Source organism: Micromys minutus, assembly GCF_963924665.1.
Source record: "Micromys minutus genome assembly, chromosome: 9".
NCBI classification, from domain to species: domain Eukaryota; kingdom Metazoa; phylum Chordata; class Mammalia; order Rodentia; family Muridae; genus Micromys; species Micromys minutus.
In genome coordinates, this window is record NC_137978.1 from 4,416,783 (window position 1) to 4,440,726 (window position 23,944).

General features: G+C 39.2%; 1 protein-coding gene and 1 pseudogene across 3 annotated transcripts in view; both read right to left on the minus strand.

The window, feature by feature from the left end:
* LEPR (leptin receptor) overlaps positions 1–23,944 on the minus strand; it is a gene marked incomplete at its 3' end in the record, with an annotated part of 80,059 nt that overhangs the window by 42,871 nt on the left and 13,244 nt on the right. For both annotated transcript variants that reach the window (XM_080921068.1, XM_080921069.1), the window contains exons 3-9: positions 23,262–23,600; positions 20,245–20,368; positions 12,457–12,662; positions 8,286–8,428; positions 6,517–6,661; positions 837–1,127; positions 577–694 (exon numbers count right to left, since the gene is read on the minus strand). In XM_080921068.1, the coding sequence (XP_080777194.1) occupies positions 577–694; positions 837–1,127; positions 6,517–6,661; positions 8,286–8,428; positions 12,457–12,662; positions 20,245–20,368; positions 23,262–23,600 (1,366 nt within the window). The remainder of the gene's footprint in view (positions 1–576; positions 695–836; positions 1,128–6,516; positions 6,662–8,285; positions 8,429–12,456; positions 12,663–20,244; positions 20,369–23,261; positions 23,601–23,944) is intronic.
* LOC308424164 (large ribosomal subunit protein uL22-like) lies at positions 20,609–21,035 on the minus strand (annotated as a pseudogene). Its single transcript has one exon. The product of its transcript is annotated as a large ribosomal subunit protein uL22-like (transcript).

Genomic DNA, 23,944 nt, shown 5'->3' on the forward strand with positions numbered 1-23,944 from the left:
AGATATTATTCACAGATGTCTTAAATCATTTTTAAACAAAGAACGGTAAAAAGTAAACGAGCACAAATTTCTCTTTGAAGAACCCATTACCGATATTAACCACAGCCGGTTCTTACTTAATTCACTTCATTCTAAAAAATCAAGACCAAATAGACAATCGCATCCTGCAGAATCTTGTTCCTCTGTCTCTTTTCTTATATACTGACCTTTAGCTGAATGATGTCAGGCTTTTTAAAACAGTGCACAACCAACTTTAGCCTGTTCTCTGAGTCAAATGTATTGCATATAAAATAACTCCCTTGCGTGTCACTCAAGAGTTAAAAATGTAATCCCAGGAATTTGGTTAGTAAACATGATAATATAAAGTTAAAACAAAATACAATTGTTTTTATCCTTAAATGTAAATGCTTTCAAAGATTACAATTTATGTAATTCCTTACAATCTTTCTAATGAATTATATTCAAACTTATGCTCAGGGAGAAAAATGCACCAGATTTTTATTATAGTAAAATATTAACAAAAAATTTAACTCTGTCATGCCCAGAGAAAAACAAGGAAGAAAACACAATACATACCTGTGATACCTCAACTGAACAGTGCTTCCCACTAGTGATTTGATTGTGCTGGGTGACCATCTGCAAGTCATTTTAGTTAAGTATCCATCAGTTTCACATGATATATTGATATTGACATCTATTTAAAACACATTAAAATATTAATATAAAGTAAAAACACCAAAAATCATGAAAAAAAAAACATTTTCCTCACATCTAACACAGTCCATGATAACAAGTGATCTCATAGGACAGAGTGGACGAGGCCTTGCGACTCTTACCGATCACATATAATTCAGCGTAGCGGTGATGGCACGCCTGCTCATTGCAGCAGTACACCGCATCATAAGTAAACTTCCCTCGAGGTCTGGTGGCTTTCAGGTTGGAGAAAGTAACTTTGCTAACTCGGTCACTCACAATGCTATACTGTATCTCAGGTATTTTCTCAGCTAGATTCATCCACCAAACTATTTGTTTTGAGAAAACAATCTGGTTCTCATTTTTATAGATGCAACGGAAGGAAGCATTTGATCCAACACTTGTCAGAATTTTGGGTGGAAAGTACATGACATCTGTAATAAAGAAAGGAAGGTAGGTGTTCAGGTGAAAAGAGAAACCATTATATGAGCAGTCTTACCACAGGAACGAGATTCCCACATCCTGGTTATCCTGCCAAAATCAAAGGTGTACACTGAGAACCTTGCTGCTGCTGTGGGCAGCCCTGAGTTGCATGAACCCTTGCTCTCAAATGAGCAGAGCCTCCTTGAGAAGCAGGACAAGCTACCGAATATGGAGATTACTCTTTGCAACTATGTCTTAGCAACTGTCATTCTCCAAGCAACATGCAAAATTAACTAAATAAATATATGCTTGCACAGTAATTCACTTTCCACCAGACTGCTGAAGCTGAATGTGCATGTGTGGGCACACACAGGAGAGTAAGTAAGTAAATAAATAATGAGGAGAAAAGGCTTGGCAGGTAAGGTACTTGCCACCAAGCCTGATCACCTGAATTCAGTCCACAGGATTGACATGAGAGAATAAGAGACTCACCTGTATAAATCAGTAAAGCATTGCATGTGCTTTGTTTGTTTGGTTTTGTTTTTAAAAAAAAAAAAAAAAAAAAAAAAAAAAAAAACATTTAATTTTATGTATATGAGTTGCTGTCTTCAGACATACCAGAAGAGGGCATCAGATCTCATTATAGATAAGCCATCATATGGTTGATGGGAACCTCTGCAAGAGCAGTCAGGGCTCTTAACCACTGAGCCATCTCTCCAGCCTACATGTAGCATGTGTTCTAGCACAGACATGCTTATTTCTCTTCATAAAGAGAAAACACAGAGCCTGATTACGCAGACTCACATCAGCACACATCACCAACCATTACATCAGCACAGTGGATGATAACATAAAGAGAAATCTTTGGGGATTTACATGAGTGGACAGGTTTTTGTTCCTGCTACAAGTGCCAGTGTCTTAGTTTGTTTCTTACGTGATGAGTTCTTTTCTCTTAACCCTCACCTACCAGCAGCTGAGCCATCTGAGTTAAGGAGGCAGTGTCATGATTGAGACCTTAAATGTCTCCACAGGCTCATAAGCTAAAGACTGGGGTACTAGCCGGGATCGTTGAGAGCTTCATGAGGGACAGTGTAGTGCAGGGAGTCAGGTCACCAGAAGTGTGCCCATGGCAGGGACTGGACCCAGGTGCCCTCATATCTCTTCACTTTCAACAGCCTTTCTCTCCTACCGTCTCCCACTGCTGATGGACTATGTTGTCACCTTTAAACAACAAGGTCACAACTAAAACCAAAAATATGAGCCAAAATAAGATTTTCATCTTTTAAATTTGATTTTTTTTCGGGGAGATTTTTGACTGGACAGTGGGTATTTACTCATATTTTGGTTGTTGTTGTTGTTGGGGTATGTTTCTGTTTGGATGTTTGAAGGTTAGAATTACACCAGAGTGATGTATAAAAGTCTAGCTGTTAAAAGTCACATGATTGGCTTTTGCACAAGCAAACAGACCAACAAAGGTGTAGGTGTGTGTGTGTGTGTGTGTGTGTGTGTGTGGTGTGTGCTTTGTAAAATAATCTGGTGATACAATATGAGAATGCAAACATGAGCTGGCATTTGAAGAAACCAAGCAAAGTTAAACTTGCAGATACTGACATGAATTGTAAAGAACTAGAAACATATTCACCTAAAGACCTAAACTGAGTGAGATCAAATACTGATCCAAAAATGCAGCAAATCAACCAGTAACATTAAATGAAGTTTCTAGAAAAGCATTCATATTTGGTTTTGAACCCTAGCAAACTTTGAAAGATAACACTGATTCTTTTAGCATTGCCTCTTTTTTTTTAATAAAGGGGAAGTTTTACATTTTTCTTATAAAATAAAACAACAACAAAAAGCTTTCTACATTTCCACGTTGCTAGGTAGTTAATAAAGAAAAAACTCTAGGGGGCATCATAGCCTTCTATTCCCTTTGTACAGCTTCCCCCTTCCCTCCCCACCTGGCCCCATATTCCACACAGAAGCCTCCACCTGAGATACTGTCATTTCTCTCCCCCTCCCATGTGACTTATAGAACAGAGCAGGTCAGGAAGACCAGATCATAGAAGATTCAGCTTCCCTTAGGAAACAATCAAAAAGTTCAAAACCCACATTATCAGCATCCTATTACACACATAGTGACAGCAGAAACCTATTTGAGGGATAAAGATAAAAAATTATCTTTGTCCAAGTCTCCTCATGCCATAAGCCCCTGAGTCTACTACCCTGAGCCAATTGTTCAACACTCAAGTTTCATTCATTCTCACAATCTCATGTTACATCAAGCAATTAGTGTCTACCTTCCTGTAGCAGGAATGGTGGGGACACCTCTATGTAAACATCAGGGGGTGTGCAGCCACAAAAGCATCTGCTGCAGGAGGACCTAATTGAGGACTGCCTGAGAAACCAAGGATCGCTGGTGTAGACAATGCAAGACAATTGGGAACTGCTATTTAGAAGAGATGCTTTCTTGGGACCAGTAGAATGTGGGTGAAGGATATTAACGGAGCTCGCAGCAGTGTTGGAATCTGTGTCTTTGACTCTGCTCCACCTCACCTCCAACCCCCAGGGGCAGGTAGGATTGGCATCAAGCAGTCCAGGGCACAGGCAGCATCTTTCCATCTCTAGGTTTTGAGATTCTGAATATCTAGGCTGTGAATTTGTAAACTAGAAGTGTATCTGATACTAAATGTTTAAGAGTCAAGTGCTGTAATATGCACATTGTTGTATTATTTTCACATTATTCATAGAAACACAGCCTGATTTTATGACAAGAAAACTGAGGCATAGAAAGGTTAATAGCCTCTCCAAAGAAATCATAATGTAGGTCCTTGCATAAACTTGTACACTCCAAAATCAATGCTTCTAAGACACTGATGCAACTTGTTTTCTAACTAATTACCACTTCTTAAATACTAAGTAATCAGTAAGAAAACTTGTTGAATGAAATGGATTGATTGTGCTTAGTATTTTTACATTGCTATTTCTGCGTAAACACAACGGACCTGAGTAAAAATGAACACACAGACTACCAAAGACACAATTAGGTGTCTTCCTGAATTCACAACTCAAGTGTTGCAGGGGTTGAAACCACACAGGATTTTCAGGGCTCTGAGGTACACCTCATCTCACCTCTCTGAGAAAACTGAAAGTACATAGCAGCATCTCTGATGTTAAAGGTAACTTGGAAAGTAGGCAGGGAAGAAAGGAGGCTGGAGGCCAGACACACAGGTCTCTGAGTCACTGCAGGGAGACAGAGAAGCCAGGAGATCGCTCACACCTGAAAAGAACTGCTGAATCACATGTGCCAGAGGTGGAAGTCTAGGTCAAATGTATGATAGCCTTAGTGAGCATCCAAGTGTGTCAGATGTACCTACAGTGGACCTGGTAGTAATAAGCTCTGGGGTGGATTTCCAGGTAGAGCTGTGCTGGGCATTGCTAGCTAATACCAACAAGTTGTTAAAGCAGTTATGAACATCAAGGTAGCTGATTACAAGAAAGGAACAGGACCCACCCACCATGGGAAATATTTGTCGGCTTCTGCCAAGCTTGCATTGTTGGTAGGAAAACCTGCTGTAGGGGTAGAATCAAATTTTACTACAGGACACTGAACATTGTAGAACAGCAGACATGTCTGCAGGAAACAGCCACAGGATACTGACTACAGAATGAGAGGCAGCCTTCGAGATCACTGGATCCTCACTGACACCTCAAGGCCTTTTGGCACAAATACAAGCTTGATCCTCTGTAGTTATTATGAATCTATAGAGATCAAACCAAGAAGGCAAAATAAACAGAATGGGAAGAAAGTAGAAAAGAAAAACAGTTTTAGGGTTTGCTGTCACTGCATTAGGAAAACATAGTATCTACCATTATGGAACAGTCACCCTCTAAAGATATTAGCATTGCTCTGGTGCTATTCAATGGCACTACAAAAGATCCTGGGATCAGGGGGGCAACTGGTGATCATAATCCCCAGATCCTTGCTGGATTACTTGGCCCTGTGCAAGGGGCCTGAGTCCATCCCAGCAGGCAATGACTGCATAAGAAAGGAACACCTAACCATAGCAGCTGCTGCTGTTGCTGCTACTGCAAGCATTGCTGGAAACCTAGTACCCACCAGAGCATCCCCACCTGTAGCCTCACCTCTAGAAACTAGAGCGCCTCTACCTGGTTTGAGACCACTCCTAGAACCACCAACTGGCCTGTCCCCTGCTCAAGGAACAGTGATGTACATATCTTGCTTCATGAATGAATGCCGTCTGCCAAAAATTAGAGGTCACCTTTCCCCGCTATACATGTACCAAAACCCTAGGATGTTGCTAATGAAGATGATTCTTTCAGATTTCCCCTGAAATATATCTTGTGAAATTATATAGCCTGTGAGCTCTTCAGCCCATCTTTCTGTGTTAATTATAGCTAATAAAAAAATACACAGAGAAATTTAAAAGAAAAAAAAAAAAAACAACTCTGAAAGGGTTAAGACTTTATTCTAAAAACTCCTAAAACAGGCTGGTAAGATGAACTAGTAACCGAAATGCTTGCTGCACAAGCCTAAGAATCTGAGTTCAGGAGCTCAAAACCACAAAACACTTAGCCTGGGATCTTGGTCCTGGAAAGTAGAGATGAGAGGAGTCTAGTGGCTGTCCCAGCCAGCTAGTCCAGCTGAGTCAGCAAGTTTCAGGACCAGGAAGAGACCCCATCTTAAAAAATAAGGTGAATAGTAGTAGAAAACAGCAAAATTACACACACATACACACACACACACACACACACACACACACACACACTCCTACCTCTAAAGTTAAGCATTTTTAACATCTTATGTTTATGTTAAATGAATACAATTAGATTCTAAACATAAATTTAAAACTATCAACATAAATGGTATGTCCTGGATTCTTAAAGGGAAAATTTCAAGCTAACTTTGGACCCTTTTTTGGAGTTTTTTACTCTGTAGCCAAGGCTGGCCTCAAAACTCATCATCCTTCTGCCTCATGCTTCAGAATGCTAAATGCACAGGCATGGGTCATCATCCCAGCTTAAGTATTTCTCTTTTCATATTAAAAAAATAACTCAATAAGAACGTGTTTTAGCAGCACACACATTGGAATTCAGACACGAATTTTCATCAACAGATTAGCCTGATTGGGATTTAAGAAAAAATGTATCTGGGCACAGGCACCCATGTTTATAATCACTGTACTCAAGAGACTCTGAATTCTGCAGGAAGAATGTTAGTTAGTTCAAAGTCAGACCTGGTCTCTAAAAAGATTTTCAAATACAATTTTAATATTTCCCCCTTTTGCTTGTGGAAAATAAAATTTAAAGATGTTCCCAATGTTACCAATGGCAAAAAAGGCAAGGTCTGGGAAAGTATTTCCAGAGCTTTACAAGGCCTACCTTGTGTAGTAAAGACTTGAGGTAAACTCCAGTCACTCCAGACTCCTGAGCCATCCAGTCTCTTGCTCCTCACCTGGACCTCATATGAAGATCCAGGAAGCACACTATTTAGCAGCAGAGATGTAGCTGAGACAATTTCAGCAGCCTGTCAGATGTTATGTTGAAATATCAGAACATCAAGTTGGTGTGGAATATTTTTCAAAACTGATAATACATAAACCTAAGCAAATTTCAAAGAGTTATGATCTTACAGATGAACTGTCCGAATACAGAATTAAAACAGAAACCAATGACCAAATGAAAAAGAAATACTATGTACCTGTCAGTGAAAAAGTTAAAGAGCCTGTAGATTGAGCAACAAAGGTGATGACTGACAAGTAGTAACCGACTAACGCCCATATGGTCTTTAAAATTTTTGAGAAACTATCTCAAAGTTATTGGGAATCTTGTAGCGATTTCGCCACCAGTCACACTGGTAGAAAACAATGTGGAGAGATGTAGAGAGACCTGTAAGGGTCCTGAAGGAAAGTTGCACAGAAGAGGGACATGAATGATGTGTGAACTACAGTGTATGAGTCAACACACCTCTTATAAACTAGAGGAGAAAGCGTCCAAGGCCAAAACCCTGGCAGAAACTGAATTCCAGTTAGGAACGGGGCTGCTCTTTCAGTTTCTAAAAAAATGTACTTCAATTGAACTCCATGACCCCTTCAAGGCCATGAGATGAAGAAAGGAAACATAGGTTAAAACTTATGAAAAAGGATAAGGTACACATAGATCGGTATCAGGACCTTCACATTTACAATCTTGTAATCTCCAACTTCCTAATGAGAAAGTACAAGAGCCTTCACTCTGCATTTGTTTAGACACCCAACACCAAGGGTTCCTAAACTTCTCTCTGCAAAAGTAAGGCCTTAGAAAAGTAACACAATTCTAAAAAGATCAATTTTCTTTTTTACCTTAGAATGATGTAATGCTTATGTTTACTACGTACCATGGAAGATTTTCCATGACTCCATGGGCCACTTGAGTTCTCCTCCCCACCCTCTCCTCTGATAGCATCCACGGGCACAGTTCTCTCTACTCAGCCTCAGCCACACTGGTCTATCTGTTTGTCGTCCAGTTCCCCAGATACCTAGACAGCCATCTCCTTCAAATCTTTGCTCAAATGTCACCTTCCCAATGAGGCCTGCCCCAACCCACACTTACTATGCTGATGTTTCATCATCCTCTTACCCAACTCTGAAACCTGAGGTATCCCTACTGCATCTAGGACAACTCCAGGAAACAAACAGACCCTCAAAAACCACTTCAGTGTATAAGCGAAAGAGGATGCTGATCAGTTTCACCACAGAAATACATACATTGTCAGCACACTAAGCAATGAAAAGGTAAAGATGCAATGTAAATCAGCAGTCTACAGATAAAAACACTTCTAAGTTAAAATGCTGTAACTGCCAGGCAGAGGTGACATACACCTTTAATTCCAGTCAGTACTCAGGAGCCAGAGGCAGGCAGACCTCTGAATTTTTAAGGCCAACCTGGTCTACAGAGCAAGTTCCAGGACAGCCAGAACAACATAGAGAAACCCTGTCTCAAAAATAAAATTACATGTGGCTTCTAGTTGAGCGTAAACTGCCAATCTCAGTGTGTAATAGTGAAAATACTCTATTTTACTCTAGAAAACACAGACAAGGGTAATTACTAAGAGACTTAAGAATCTTTAATTGCTTCTTAAAATTTCACTTTCTTTACCAAAATATACTTACTTCTTTTACAGTTGTAGAATTCTCTAAATATTTCACCTGATATTGAAGTGGAAATGGTGCTATTGTTTGGTTGTCCCAAGAAATCTTTAAATTACCATCATCTGTGACTTCCATATGCAAACCTAGTGGTGGGTCGGGTTTCACTTAAAAAATAAGAAAAGAAAGAAAGACTTTTAAGCTGGCCAATTTTCAGGGCAATCATATATGAATAAGATGAAGTTGAGATGAATATCTTGCCTTTCAAATAGTTAAAAAAGTTACCTTATTTGAGGGTTAATTGCACAGTTAAAGCAGAGGTGCAGAATGGGCCCTTCCCCTGTACCACACTCATCCCAGCAAACCCTGTTTTCACTCTCTCCCCTGTGTGGGAAAGGCTATAAACCAGCAAATGAGATGGTTTTGATAAATGTGACTGCCTTCTATAAAAAGTCTACCTAACTTCATGTTGCTAATAATTTCCAGTCTTAAAGTCTCTGCCTGATCCTAGTCACTGCGGTTGCTCTTGCTGGTCACGACAAGAACGGTCGGCAGAACAGTATTCAGAAAATGCCTGGGCCTGGACAAAGTCAGCATAACTATCCATGTAAGAGAGCCATCCAAGCACACCTACTCAACTCAGAACAAATATGACCGTGCAATAAATGCACTGTTAGAAGGACCTGTGTCTCTACAGACATGGGAGTGGAGTTTCTGAGCTTAATGGGGATTTTAACTAAGTAAATGATTTTTTAATTCAAATGTGCATGTATATATTTCTATCTGTATATCCATGTGTATATAAGTACTTGATTATATCAACCAATAAGAAAATACTTTAAATATGTGAAGAAACAATTTAAACATCTTATAGGCAAAGACTACTTTAACAAATTACGGTTTTTACCCTAAAGGTATGAATTCAAGCAGCCATTAAAACTCACATTGCAAGAGAATACTGAAAATGTTTAACTTCTGAAGTTCAAGGGGCTTATCACAAATTTATTTTTAATTGTTTTGTAAAACTTATCCCATTGTTGTCTACATATATGTGTATATGTGCCTGTGCATGGGTATATGCATTTAGTTGCCCTAGGAAACCAGAAAGCAAAGTTGGAGACTCCAATGGCTACAGGCCATGGGTTCAGGGAACTAAACCTGAGTCCTCTAGAAGTGCTTCAAATGTTGAGCCATGCCTCCAGTCCTCCATACTTGTGAAATTAGCAAATATTGTGTATTAAAAAGAAGTGTGTGTGGATTCCAAACTGTACATTTATTTTCACTTCATCATGTCTCTATTTGCAAGGTGAGTACAATGAATTTGAACTGATGAGCTTGTGGACATTACCATCACAATAACACACATCTACTGCTCCCAATTGTATTTTCAACCAAGACTGGTATAGTTCTGACGCATACTATCTGTTCAGGAATTTAGAGATGTTGTTTTGTCTTTTCCTTTATTCAAATCTGAAGACACTTATTTTTTGTGACTTGTTACAAGTTTACATTATTATAAACAAGGGGAACTAAACACTAACCAACAAGTCAATTTTACTGTGTTCCCATGAACAAAAACAACACAGAAACTTTTTTAAAAATACAGCAAAGAATAATGAAATTACAAACAATGGCAGATTCTCTCATGTTTCCTATCTTCTACCAGTATACACTCAAGGAAAACATTATTTCCTTACATATTATGTAAAGATGTTTCCCGGCTGGCCTATACTCAGCTCAGCACTGCTGCCACTCCCTCATTCTTCTGATGTCACTCTCCAATTAAGTTTGTTCTGCCTCCCGGCACAGTGTGTACACAGCTCCACACACCTTCAGTGAATGTTTTTTATCCACAGTTTCTAAGACAATGCAGTCTCCTTAGTTCTTACTAGAGTCTGTTAGTGGTTTTCTTCCAGAATTCTAACTGGATGATCTGAAAGAACTCATATGCTAACAACTCCCAAGGATGTGTGTGTGTGTGTGTGTGTGTGTGTGTGTGTGTGTGTATTCTCCCTGAACTTCGGAGTCTTATATCTAACTGCCTAATCAATACCTCATAGGATTCTAAGAGTCATCTCAAACACAAACTGACCTTGATTTCTGCATACACACCCAATTCCTCTCTGAAGAACCAGTGTTTTCACTGATGAAGTTTTTAGGGGCAAACTGAAGGGTAAAAACCTTAAATCCTCTCTGTGCTTCAGCTCCTACAAAGGAATCTCGTCAATTCCATCTATTTTTATTACTACAGCCCTAAACTGATAGCCAATCCCATCTAGGCTCTTCCTACCGAACACCTGTTCTTTTCCTTTAATAATTACATTCTTCACAAGGTAGAATAAAATCTGAACATACAGATATTGCAATCATATCACAATCTGATCCTATCAACCCCTTATCAAAAGTTTCCATATGAATACCATCAAATCCAAAATCTCTAACTCTGGCCAATAACTCCAATCCAATTTCCTATGAGGCACACTCCATTAACTCTACATGTGGGGACTTCCAAGTGCTCCTCATTTCATCACAGGGATTTTGTCTTTGATAAAGGTAATGTGTTCTGGCTTGAAGCGTTTCTTACTCTGGAGTTATACATGTATCCCTCTTCTTCATTTAGTTAACACTAAATAGACCATTGGCCATCATAACAGAAATGACAATCCCCCAAGTCAACACTACTACATAATATGCCTTCATTCTTTCAGAGCACTTACGAATTTTGGATATTTCAAGTTCAAATATAATAAATTGATTTTTTCTAATATCTATGTATTAGAACAAAATTAAGAATTTCTGAATACATATAAATTAAATGCCCACATGTTACCTTAACTACTCTTCTTGGAAATCAAATTAAATGCAGTGCTGAGCTAAGTGCTTTGTAAAATTACCTAGTTTTGAAAAGACAAGAATATGACACTAAATAATATTTTATCATTTTTTTCCTGTGATGTAATTCCACAATTGAATTTCTTGGCTATTATTATCATTGTGTTGCAAAAGAGCCATGCTTATGTCTCTAGAGAACAAATTACTTGGAAATCCTATTGTTAACTTTGTTAAGCAAGGGCCCAAAAGTACCATCTTAAGTCGCATAAAAAGCAATGTTTGGAACTGTGTAATTCTGAGAGAGGGATAGAAAAGTTTGTTCGGGGGCATCAAAAGCCATAATTCAAAGGCAAATGTGGAGAGCTGCTTAGAGGGTGGTGAGAATACTCACCAGGTAAAGTACCTATCACGTGAATTAGGATCCCCTGCGTCCACATAAAACATAGGAATGATGGTGTGTGCCTACATTCCTAGACAGGGAGATCTCTGGAGCTCACGACCAAACTATTGGGCTCCAGTCTCAGTGAGAAATTCTCCCACAACAAAGTAAAATAAAATAAAATAAGGAAGAAAAATGAAGAAAATTCAACATTGACCTTTGGCCTCCACATGCACCTGCCCACACAGAGGCACACATATGAAGAAATGCATGTTATCATTTCAGAAATAAAAGATAGTAAAGCTGCTAAGTAACACATAACTGAACACAAATGTACATCACTGTGTATATTAAACTAAGTAAGTACCTTAATACCTGCCTATGTTATTCACAACTATGAATTAAATATGTAAGTTTATTAAAGAAGGCTTGAGGATCTTCGCAATAAAAAATGAGGTGCTCCATCCATGTGAGGTGGTCTTGTACTTGGGCTGCACAGTGGACGGCTTGACTGTTTACTGCTCTATATTGACTCTGCTCATGTGTGAGCTCTGCTGTGTGAGTAGAAACCCTGCCCCATTCTTCACAGGGTCTCCAGCCTCAATACTAATTCCTGCACGCAGGACTTCTCAGATATATTTATTTATTGGAGAAATAAATTCAGGTAAAAATGTTTTTAATAATTTTCAAAAATAGTTACCTGAGTTATAAACAGATGATGATCAAACACTACACACCTTTCACTAAATCCAAGACTTAAAGGAGCCACAGCTACTTCAAAAGACCATTTCAGTGCTAACATTAGAGACGTTTACTGCTGTGAACACATCAAGAAGTTGCCTATAACACCCTAGGACTACATCCCCTGTGTTGTTCAGTAGGGATCACAGTAAGTCAGTGACAATTTTTAACCCACAAGTAAACTTTCAACATTTTTGCGTGATTAACTTTTTTGGGCCACTGTCACTCTGAAGTGTAACTTACCAACAAGCATGGGCTGCAGTGACATTAGAGGTGACTGAAAACTCACACCAGCAGATATGATTTCTAAATACATCAGAAGAGCATGGTTGACTTTGGCTCTGGGCACCGGCACATGGCATTCACATTCCCGAACACTGCAGTTACACTGGACAATCTGAAAGCTGTCTTTGAGGAAGGGCAGAGGCAAATCATCTATGACTTCAGCCCTATATTGAAATATAAGAGCAAAATGTAAGATGGGTATGGAGACTGGGCAGGTTTGAAAAGCAGGACATCAAATCCAGGTTAAAGGTGGGCTATATCAGAAAAAATAGAGAGTTGGAGCAGATTGACTGCCAAGATGCCATAAGCAAGGGGGCAAAGGCACTAATCAGAAAGAGAAGCCACAGCCCTAACATACCACCCACAGTGAAAATATCCTAGTTAGTGACATAAGTATTTAGAACTTAAAATTCATTGTTAACAGCACCAATAGTTCATAGAAGGTACATTTGGTCCTCTGACTTTTGGTACAATTTTTTTCTTCCCAGAAATTTTCTCTATAAAATCATTAGCATTCTCTAAACCAGACCTAAGCTAAAGTAGTGTAAGAATACCATCAAAGTGTACTATCTAAAGTCCTCACTTAGAAAAGTTGACAGTAAACTCCAGTCCCCAATTCTTGAATCAGAACTTTACCTATCTTAGCTTTGCAAATTGCCTATTTGATGCTTCATACCAGTGAGTTGTAAGAATGGTCTCACAAAACTTTACCTTACTAATACCAAATAATACAAGGAATAGTGATTCTTAGACCTCATTTGAAAAAATCATGAATTCTGGGTCTTTAAAAATACACAAACATTATACTCTATCTAAGACCCACTGGCTCAGCCGAGGTGGGAGGTTCGGACCTAGGGCTCTTACCAAGAAAGTGAACTGTACTATATCAAGTTCTTTCTCCAAACAAATGGAGAATCAGCAAGAACAAGAAGAAGAAAGAAAAAGAAAGCCATAAGCAGAAAGAAATCTCATGGGAAGTCTGGTAGATTTAGGTAAGAGGCATAAATAGCAACCTACTTCTGGGAATAAGAGAAGAATAGACTCCTTGCCCAGTTGTTGATGGGGCAGCTAGATTAACTCTTAAACAGAGGTTTAACTCTTAAACAGAAAGAAGGTCAAGTCTTTCCAGGGCCAGAAGTAGAACACAGATTCTGTTCTTTTGAAAGGGAGGAAAAAGCTTTGCCTTAGTGGGCCTGCATATAGCCTGGATCCCTCTACTTTTTCACAGAGCAATTTAAATTCTGAAGAGGAACTTTTCTAATATTGCCAAAGGAATAAATAGAAGACAGGGTTGGAAGTAAAGAGGGAAAGTTCTATCCTTGTTGCCCTGACAGCTAACCAAAATATGTCTAGCTTTCTCACATGAGGAGATGGAAATTAGAAAGTAACTAGCCTCTCCAGAAGTAAGTTAAAGTCAAAAAGTGACTCTGGGCAAAGACAGAAGGGAGAAGGGCTTATCTACAGGAATAACTAAGCTTTTAGAATGAATCCTAAAACTGTGGTAGGCCAGTGTGGTAGGATGAGACCCTGGATCACTTGAAAATACTTGTGTGATTCTCCTTGGTTAAGCAACATCCAGAATCTTTATGTCATCACATGGGTAACCTGGGGTCAGGCCTTTCCTGGTAGAAAGGGAGATAAACAAGACTATCTTAACATTGTGTCAATTAATATTGGACACAAGCACAAGAAGAGCTGAATATGTCCAGTGAACATTCAAAAGGAACTCTGGTGTCTCCCATTAAGAAAGGGTTAAAAAAAGGGGGAGGTCATCAGATGAGACTAAGTACCTCAAGAAAGAGAAGGTAAGACTTATTCCTGAAGTTATGTGGGGATGGAAATAGCATAGTTGAGAGGAGAGCTAGTCAAAGTGTGGAATTCTACACATCGAGTTTCTAGACAGAGCATGTTTATAAATGGCATCAAAGAATGTACTTGACAGTGGGCAAATTAGGTAAGGTTAATCAGATCAGTGAAACCAAGGCACTGAAGATCATACATGTAGGTTTTGCAATCACCATATGCTGATTTAAAGAAAACAAAAACAAATACAAACAAACAAAAATGGTGAGCGACAGGAGAGAATCAGCCTTTAGTAGCCTGGAAGGTCCAAACACGCAGGTATGACTTGGCAGACAGTGCTTCCTTACCTGACCTGGTGCATGGTCCTGTGTTTAATGGCTTCCTAGCTCAACCACATTCAACCTTCAGTCCTTCTGTCTGTGCTTGTACATTTGCAAATGTTCTGCACTCTCTACTGCCTTCTCTTGATTTCTACTGGATACTCCTTAGTTCATGTGCCCTCTCCTTTTATTATATGGCCACACTTTTAAACGTGGCTGTAGAGTTTTATGTTTTTACAACAATGAAGTATAATGTGTAGAGGTTTCCTAACAGACAAACATTCTATCATACAGGAATGTTCTTTAACTTAGAAGGTAAATAACTCAAAGTTTCAGAAAGTCCCTGAAACTGATCAAATTCACTAGTCCCCCCCCACACATACTAACCCCTTCCCCCAGAGGAAACAATAAGCAGCAGAAACCAGGCCAAGATAACTAGAAGAGGTTGAGACCAACTGAGTCACTTGGAAGTGTGCAGGGTGCCCCAGGTCTCCGGCTTTAGTGAGCAGTCGTTCACGCTGGGATGGGATTCAGTGATGTGACCCCTCACCCATATTCCTATAATTAACCCCAATAAAACTCATTGGTTAACCAAGTTGGACCTTGATGGTATCCTCACTTTGGTCTGCCATGGGCTCCCTATCTAGAACAAATAGTAATGTGTATGGTCTCTCTAGGAATAAAAGCATGTGATTAAGCACTATTGTCCACACTCGGCTCAGAATGCGGTTGTATGCAGTAGGGACCTTACAAAAGAAAGGGAAGAACTCCCTCCCTAGTCTAAAATAAATGTCTGAAGCAGTCCTGGAATATCACATTTCTTTGAGCATCTGTCCTTCAAGTGCTCAGACAAACATTAATATCTGAGCTCAAACAATGTTTTTCCTTCAAGGATATATTTATAGGTTTTTAAATCCTTTTTAAACATCAGATTTTAGCTCCTGAAAAATACACTTTTTTCACACTTTGAAAAATGTCTCTTGTGAATTTTAATGGAACAAGGGGACAATTTCCTTAAAATAAAATAATACCTTTGAGTACTATTTTAAGGCAAGTCTCAACATTTCTAAATAAGTAAGCTTAGTCATAAAGCTTTGATATACAAAGCACTATGCATAAAATCATTATCAAAGCATTCAGATGTTAAAGTGGTTTCCAAACAGAGGTTGGATCTAGAAGCTAAAGATTCTGCCATGACACTCAATCAACCGTAACCAACAGCCTGGAATCAGTAAAAAGCCCCCAGCCTTTCAGAAGAAACTACCTTTCTGGGCATAAGCACCCCAGAAACAGAGGTTCCCCATTGATGAAAGAAGCAAAGAGCTTCCTACCCATAAATGCAACCAGCACTCATGACCAGACACCAAAACTAATCTTTAAAATCTAAACATGAAAATGATAATTCACAAAGCTTCTATTCTGAGTAGAACATTTTACGAGGCTCCTTAGGATGACCCTAAATATATAGCATACATAGAATATGACACAAGGTCTGGAAATCCTGACAGATTATGCCACAGAGAGCAACTGCCCATGTGGGAGACTGAATGCCCTAACAACTAGATATAGGCCAGGGATTTCTTCATCTGACCTTTGGAAGTATTTTCCACTGACAATCATGATCATTCTCATTTAAAAATTAAATCATTTTAGTTGTCTTTTCTATTATAAACAAAAAAGGACCAAAGACAGTTTGAGGGGGAAAGGGTTTATTTGGTGTATAGTCAAGGCCATCACAGGGGAATGTAACCACAGAAACTCAAAGCAGGAGTTTGAAGCAGAAATCACAGAGGACTTCTGCTTATTGGTTTGATTTCTATATAACCTGAGCCCACTTGCCCAGAATGTCACTGTCAAGGAGAGCTGGGTCCTCCCACATCAATCAACCATCAAGAAAATGCTGCACAGACATGAACATAGGCCAGTGTAATGGGGCAGTCCTTCAACTGTAAGTATGTCCCAAGTATGTCTAGATTTGTATCAAATTGGCAAAATCTAACCAGTACAAACAGTTAGTTGTGAAATATACTATATCATAATTTGATTAGCTTGTTTTCTTTTTTTCTAAATTGGCCAAAATGGAAAATTAACTAGAAACTAATTATGTTTTTCATGTGTCAGGCAATTTATCCCAGGTACAAGGACTGTCAAACTTGACCTTTCAGTAATCTGTCCCAGCAATTACTCCAAGGGTAACAATGGAGGTACAGATACAGTATTTCTAAACATGTCATTATTTTTACATCTGCAGCTATCTTATATGTTAAAAGATAAATTAATATGGTTAACATAGCTGTGCTGACCAAGCACCACCTGCACTATACTCACTCACATTTCACTATTTACAGACATGTTAGTGGAGCACCGAAGGGAGGCATTGGGAGCACTCCTATTGGGGGACAACTGCAACTCAGCAGCTTTCTACTTTTACAAATATGTGCATGTTCCAAGGTCTTGGTGAGCCAAAAGTGTACCACAGAAATTAAGATGGTAACTCTTCATATTTGACACAATGACACTTCCTCTCAGCTGTTTCTTTTTTTATATACCTTTTTGAGGTTTTCTTTTCATTTTAACTAATAGCTTAGGTAATAATACAAGGTACTCAGTTTCACTGTGGCTTCTTCATAGCTATGTGCCCTTCCACTTTGTTCTCAGCCATTTCCTTCTCTACTGCTCCTATATGGCCTCCTTGCATCTGCAGCTGCTTCCCTCTCTACCTCGGTTAGTTCTCCACCTTTGCTTTCCAATTTCTCATTATCATATTCCCTGCCCTTCCTTAAAATATCTTCCTTTCCTCTCATGATCCCCTATATAGACTCATGACCTACAAACCCACATATAAATAATATAGATATACACTGAGATGCACACATACATACACACTGCTATAGGTCTGTCATTCATGGTTTTTATGTTGAGGTGTCTTCCTTCTATTCCTGATTTCTTCAAGGCTTTCTTCCACAAAGGAATATTAAACTCTGTCAAAGGCCTTTTCTGCATCACTTGAGATAATCATGTGATTTCTCTCCATAAGTATATGATGGACTATATATGATGATTTGTGCATGTTAGCTCACAATGAATCACCAAGGGTTTTGAATGCATAAGATAGTCAGCATAGTGCTTTCCTGGTATCAGGTAGGAAGGAAGAACTAAGGAGAAATGCAGTAAACTATGTATTCTTATTTGGATTTAGAGTTTATTATTAAATCAGTGGTCCCCTTTGACCAGAGTGACTCAGAGAAATCAACTAAACTCTACCTAAATTATAGCTGTAAATCTCTCAAGCCTAGGACTCTTTATTCAATCACTGTAAAAATAATTTTCCTCCTTTCATATGGATAGACTGCATATGCCAAAGAAATTGCCTTACCAATCACTTTAGCCACCAACTGAGACCACAGAGGGGCTCAATGTACGTAATAGTTCACGTGGCCATCTGGGTGAACACAACCTGAATTCCACTTGACAAAAAACACATTTTTGATAAAGCCAATAAGTAAATATGGCATGAGCTAAAAGTCTCACAAACATTTATTCTTCCTTTTATCACCAGCACTTCCTGTTGGAATTTTATTTTTTTTATATACGTGAGTACACTGTCACTATCTTCAGACTTATCTCTGGAGCTTCTTCTGTGTTATAAGAAGTGTCCTTTTACCACCTGCCTTTCAGACAAGAGATGGAAGGGACACCTGTGCTTAGTCATGAGCACATGCCTTTCAATATGCCTGGACTAAACCCATTAATCCATGTCTTTTTGTCTTATGTTGTTACCCACTGACATTAGCCAAGGCCACCAGAATAATCACTGGGCCTGATAGGCTCAGCAGTGGGTAAACAAGTAAAAACAATGACTCCTCCTCTCCCAGAATCTATCTGTAGTTCAGTATTAGAGGGTGTGGTTATTTGAATAAGAATGCCCCCCATAGACTCATACATTTGAATATTTGGTTCCCAATTAGTGGAACTATTTTGGAAGGATTGGGAAGTATAGCTTAGTAGGAGGAAGTGGCTCCTCAACTAGGGGTTGGCTTTGAGGCTTCAAAAGACTAGCACCATTCCCAAGGTACCCTCTGCCTCCTACTTCGTATTTTGAAATGTTGGGTTATCCCTGCTGCCTCATCTTCACTCAGTCATCATGGACCTTAACCCTCTGAAACCATAAGCTTAAGTTAACACTTTCTTTTATAAATTGCTTTGGTCACAATGTTTTATCACAAAAAGTAACTAACAAATAGAATAGAGCCCCCATGAAACCATCCCATATCCATGACTGATTATTGACAGAGCCAGTCTTGAGCAGGCTCAGTGCAAGTAACCAACAGCTACTGTGAGTCTGTGATTTCAGTATCTGTGCCCTGTCCAGAAGATGGCTTTTTACAGCTCTTCTCTCGATCTTCTAGCTCTTACTATGCAAGTGTTTTTAAAGATAGAAATGAAAGGTTTGTTTTCATTTTAAGCACGTTGCACTCTCCCAGAATCGTTAAAATAGAGAGCTATATGAAGCTTCTTTTGTTTTTATGTACTGGCTGGTTTTGTGTCAACTTGACATAAGCCAAAGTTAATCACAGAGAAAGGAGCCTCAGTTGAGGAAATGCCTCCATGAGATCCAGCTGTAAGGCATTTTCTCAACTAGTGATCAAGGGGGAAGGGCCCAGCCCATTGTGGGTGGTACCATGCCTAGGTTCTATAAGAAAAGCAGGCTGAGCAAGCCAAGGGAAGCAAGCCAGTAAGTGACATCCCTCCATGGCCTCTGCATCAGCTCCTGCTTCCTGACCTGCTTGAGTTCCAGTCCTACTTCCTTTGGTGATGAACAGCAATGTGGACAGTGTAAGCTGAATAAACCTTTTCCTCCCCAACTTGCTTTTTGGTCATGAATAGAAACCCTGACTAAGACTTGATAGTTCAATTAATTAGCACACAATGGAAACTAGGGTCTTCACTTTTTTCCTCATTCCATTATCAGCTCTTTCAATTGGGTATTCTCCTGAACATATCTCTAATCTAGCCAGCCTCCCGCAGAAGGCTGCTCCTAGAAGGGGGACTGCCTATAAACCCAAGTCCTCCTGCCATGGCAGTTCTGAGTTCTACTGACTTCATGAATTCACCAGATCATTAGAAAGCTAGAGCCTCATCACCTTCTTCATCACATCAATCCCTCAATAAGACTACAGTCCTTCTAACATACCTCCAACTGCTACCCATCCGTTTAACTTCTTTTGGTCAATATCAAATTTTTAAAGCTATTCTGGTTGGCAATGTTTTTAATGTGGTTTATACACAGTAACCTCTCACATCTAGCAAGTGGATGGGGATCATCAAAAAGAGCATGGGATAATTCATACAATAAACACATTAGGTAATTCAGAGGCATATCTGACAACACCCACGCACGTGCCTTCTCCATTCATATCTGCAGTGTCTCTGTGCCTAAATAAACAGGAAGAGAGAGGGAAAACATAATGGAGAAGATTTGTATAAAAGACATCCAAACCACTCTCTACAATGTACACATCTGCAAAAAGAGGTGCAAAGGTGGGAGAGGGTCATAATCCACTTCTGTGCTTTAAACAAATCAGGTCATATGGCCAGCCAAATTAATTTCATCAGTACTCACAGATCATATAAAAGATGGACCTTAGGGTCATAATTCTTGAAAGGGTTCTTAAGTAATGCTTCCATATGACAGATGAATAATGTCAAGTCCCCTTTCATCCAGCACTGTATGTCCCAGTTTACACCTGCATTAAACATAAACTGCATTAAACCAGAAAACACTCTCAACAACCCAGGGAAATCCACTGCCATTCTGAGAGGAAACCAGGCCGGTAGGATGTACCTGATGAGCCTCCCAGTGTCTTCCACCCTCCTTTAGTCCCTCAGCCCCATCATACCCCAACCTGTTGCAGATCAGGGACTTAAATTCCATTATTATTTCTCAACTTTTTTTTTACTTTAACTGCATTTATTTTATGCTGAATTTATTCCCGTGCCATGAGCTTTTGTTTCTTCAGTTTCTTCTGGGATATCTTTTTCTTCTGTGCAACCTCCTCCTCTGGTTTTGGAACGATCTGTTCCTTCTCAGTGAGGATCATCTCAATGTGACAGGGGGAGCTCATGTATGGGTTAATTCGGCCATGAGCTCTGTAGGTTCCCCGGCTCATCTTAGGTGCCTTGTTCACCTGGATGTGTTCAGTGACTAGAGAATCTACATCTAAACCCTTAAGTTCAGCGTTACTCTGTGTTCTTAAGCATATGCAGCAAAAACTCAGCACTCTTTTTTGGCCACCATCCCTGTGTACAGCCCCACTGTTTGGCCTGGGCGCCACCACTATAACGCCGGAATGGCACATATTGCTTCTTTAAAGTGACATCCTTCAGATACTTGGTGGCTTTACGGATATGCATGCCCTTAATGGCCTGGACAGTTTCCCGGGTGTTCTTAAAATGAACACGAAGGTTTGAACCTCTAGATTTGCATGATTTTGTGGGGTTTTCTGGGTCAAGGGAGTAGCGAACCGTCTCTACAGGTCACACAGCACAGCCGCCTGTGCCGAAGACCCATGGCCCTTCGAGCTCAGATGCCGGGATGGTGACGCCAGCGCTCCCGAAGTCGCGATGGCAGAGGATTCACCTCCACAACCTGACGCCAAGTCTCAACTTGGTTTTAATCTCAAGCCACCTAAATTGGATGAGACTCATTTTTAGTTACCTTAGTGAATGTTTACTTTTCAAGGGAAATCCCTGCATCAAATAAGACAACTACCTGTAACCCATTGTAAATCCAGCTTCTAACGTGGGAGAGCATTTTCTGGCCTCCATGGGCAACTGAATACATGTGTCATGGTTTAAAGAGAAATACATATGTATGTATAAATAAAAAAAATGTAAGTAAATATTTTTTTAAAAAATGAATGACTAACAAGACAAAACTAACGAGACAACATTGACACACTTGTCCAAATGAGAAGTATGTCAGTTCCTGGGCACCTGGAGAAAGGAGAAAACTATGTGAAAAAATAACAAATTTAAGTCTTTGATACTCACTACTTGCCCTATTAATTTAGTCACAAAAACAGTTCTCTTGGAAAGTGACTTGTTATTAGTCATTCTCATACAGAGTTAAAATACACAGTATGGTCATCATTCCTGCTCCAGAAGAATGTGGTAACTTTTTTTATCATTCAAGACTCAATAGACTCCTTCATTCTTGGCATACTTAAAAATAAATGGATTGGCTAAGACATTCCTTTACTAGTTAAAAAGCTTCATACAAAATATTAACATTTATAAATCGAATTGAAATTATTCCTACTTACTTGTTTTTAAAATCTAGTTTTACAATATAGATTTCAACATTATTCTTTCTGTGATGATTTATTTGTATTTCTTTCTCCCTGCCTCCTCTGTCTGTCTGTCTGTCTGTCTGTCTGTCTCTCTCTCTCTCTCTCTCTCTCTCTCTCTCTCTCTCTCTCTCTCTCTCTCTCTCTCGCTCTCGCTCTCTTGCTCTGTGTGTGTGTGTGTGTGTGTGTGTGTGTCTGTATGTGTTCAAGTGAACCAAAGGTATGCAGTGCCCACAGAGGCCAGAAGATGGCATCAGATCACCTAGAACAGGGGTTAGAGATGGTTGGGAGTCTTCTGACTTGAATGGCAGAAACAGCATCTGTGTCTTCTGCAGGAGTAGCAAGTGTTCTTACCCACTGAGCCACCTCTCCAAAACCTTCTTACTCTTAAACTGGTTTCAACATGGGGTGCTTCTTTCCACATAATCAAAAGTGAGCAACTGGGTAGATGGGGGAACATCTGGCAACATCTGAAGATTTGTTTTTAGTTTGGTTTGCCTGTTGAGACAGGGTCTCACTTTGTAGCCCAGGCTGGACTGGAACTCACAGTCCTTCTGCGTGTCTTCATCTCTCACATGTCACTATGGTAGCTGGAGATATTTTATGACTGGGTAGAGGCTATGGCTGTCATTAAATGTTCTGCAGTACAGAGGTGAGCCTGAAGAATTATCTTGTCTGGAAAGTCATTAGCATCTACTGTGAAATCCCAACACCATGCCAGGGTCCTTGCTTATTTTTCCATATTTTTGGTCTTTTCATCTAATTGACTCAATTAAGTCTTCTCTGTCATTTCAGAAAACTTAAAAATAATTTTGTTGTTTTAATTTTCATACACAAAATTAACTAAGCTTTATGGCTATATAATTCTTAAGACAACAATTAAACTCACTCAGCATAACATGTATTGTTTCAGGGAGATTCTTAGCCTGCACAATTAATTATAATTCATAAATATTTTTAAATTTAGTTACTTCAACAGTGTTGCTAAAAATTTGATGTTTTATACCTATTTGAAATATGCATTTTTCTGCTTCAAAGAAAATTTAAGATTCCAAACAGTACATTTACGGGTAAAAGAGTTCCCTTAATGACAGTTTTAATAGGATAAAAATGATCAGAGCATAATTACTAGTCACACAATGAATCCTAATTTTAATACTAATATAAAATTATCATATATGTTAATTACATAAAAGACATCTAATCCATAGAAGTTTCAGAGAATGGAAACATTTTGCTGAATGCAGGCAGAACACAACACTGCATGTACCTGGGGCAGCAAAGTACTTACCTAGCTGACGAAAAACTAAAGCCTTCACCACTGAAGCCAGTGTCTTCCCTTCAGTGTTGTCTGTGACTGCAGAGCAGTTTTGACCTTGCTCATTCCCCAAGCAACAGTGGAAAATTGTTTTGGATAGCTCAGAAATGTAGACACCACTGGAATTAAATCTAGCTTCAACAACTGCTTCAGAAGTTTCCTTTAAAGCTGAAGCACTGTTTGGTACTCCAGCGGGTGAGGGCAAGGAGTCATCAGTTATATTGGTTCTGTTTTGTGGTGCACACAACAACTTAAATCTCCTCGGAGAGATTGGAAATGGCAGGTTAAGTGCTGTTATCACATAAAGAAATTCTGTTAGGACAGGAAAAAGACACAGAAAACAAGCCATCATTTTGTTGAAGATTAACTAGGAAGTACTTGAGATTAAATGATACAGCATTTCTGAGTAGAAATATTTACCCTTCAGAGTGCTGAATCACTGTCTAATAAACAACCCTTTATACCTTCCAGTGTGGTAGACCTGAGAAATTGATATATTTACTGAACTAATTCCATTCTTTGGCATCTCCCCTCTGGAAATTCTTGCATCAATTTTCCTCATTAATTTAACAAGTTTACATCTTAGTATGAGAAAATTTACATCAATCCTCTTTCTTTTTATGTGAAAATGATCTAGCTTTCAGAATAAATAAGAA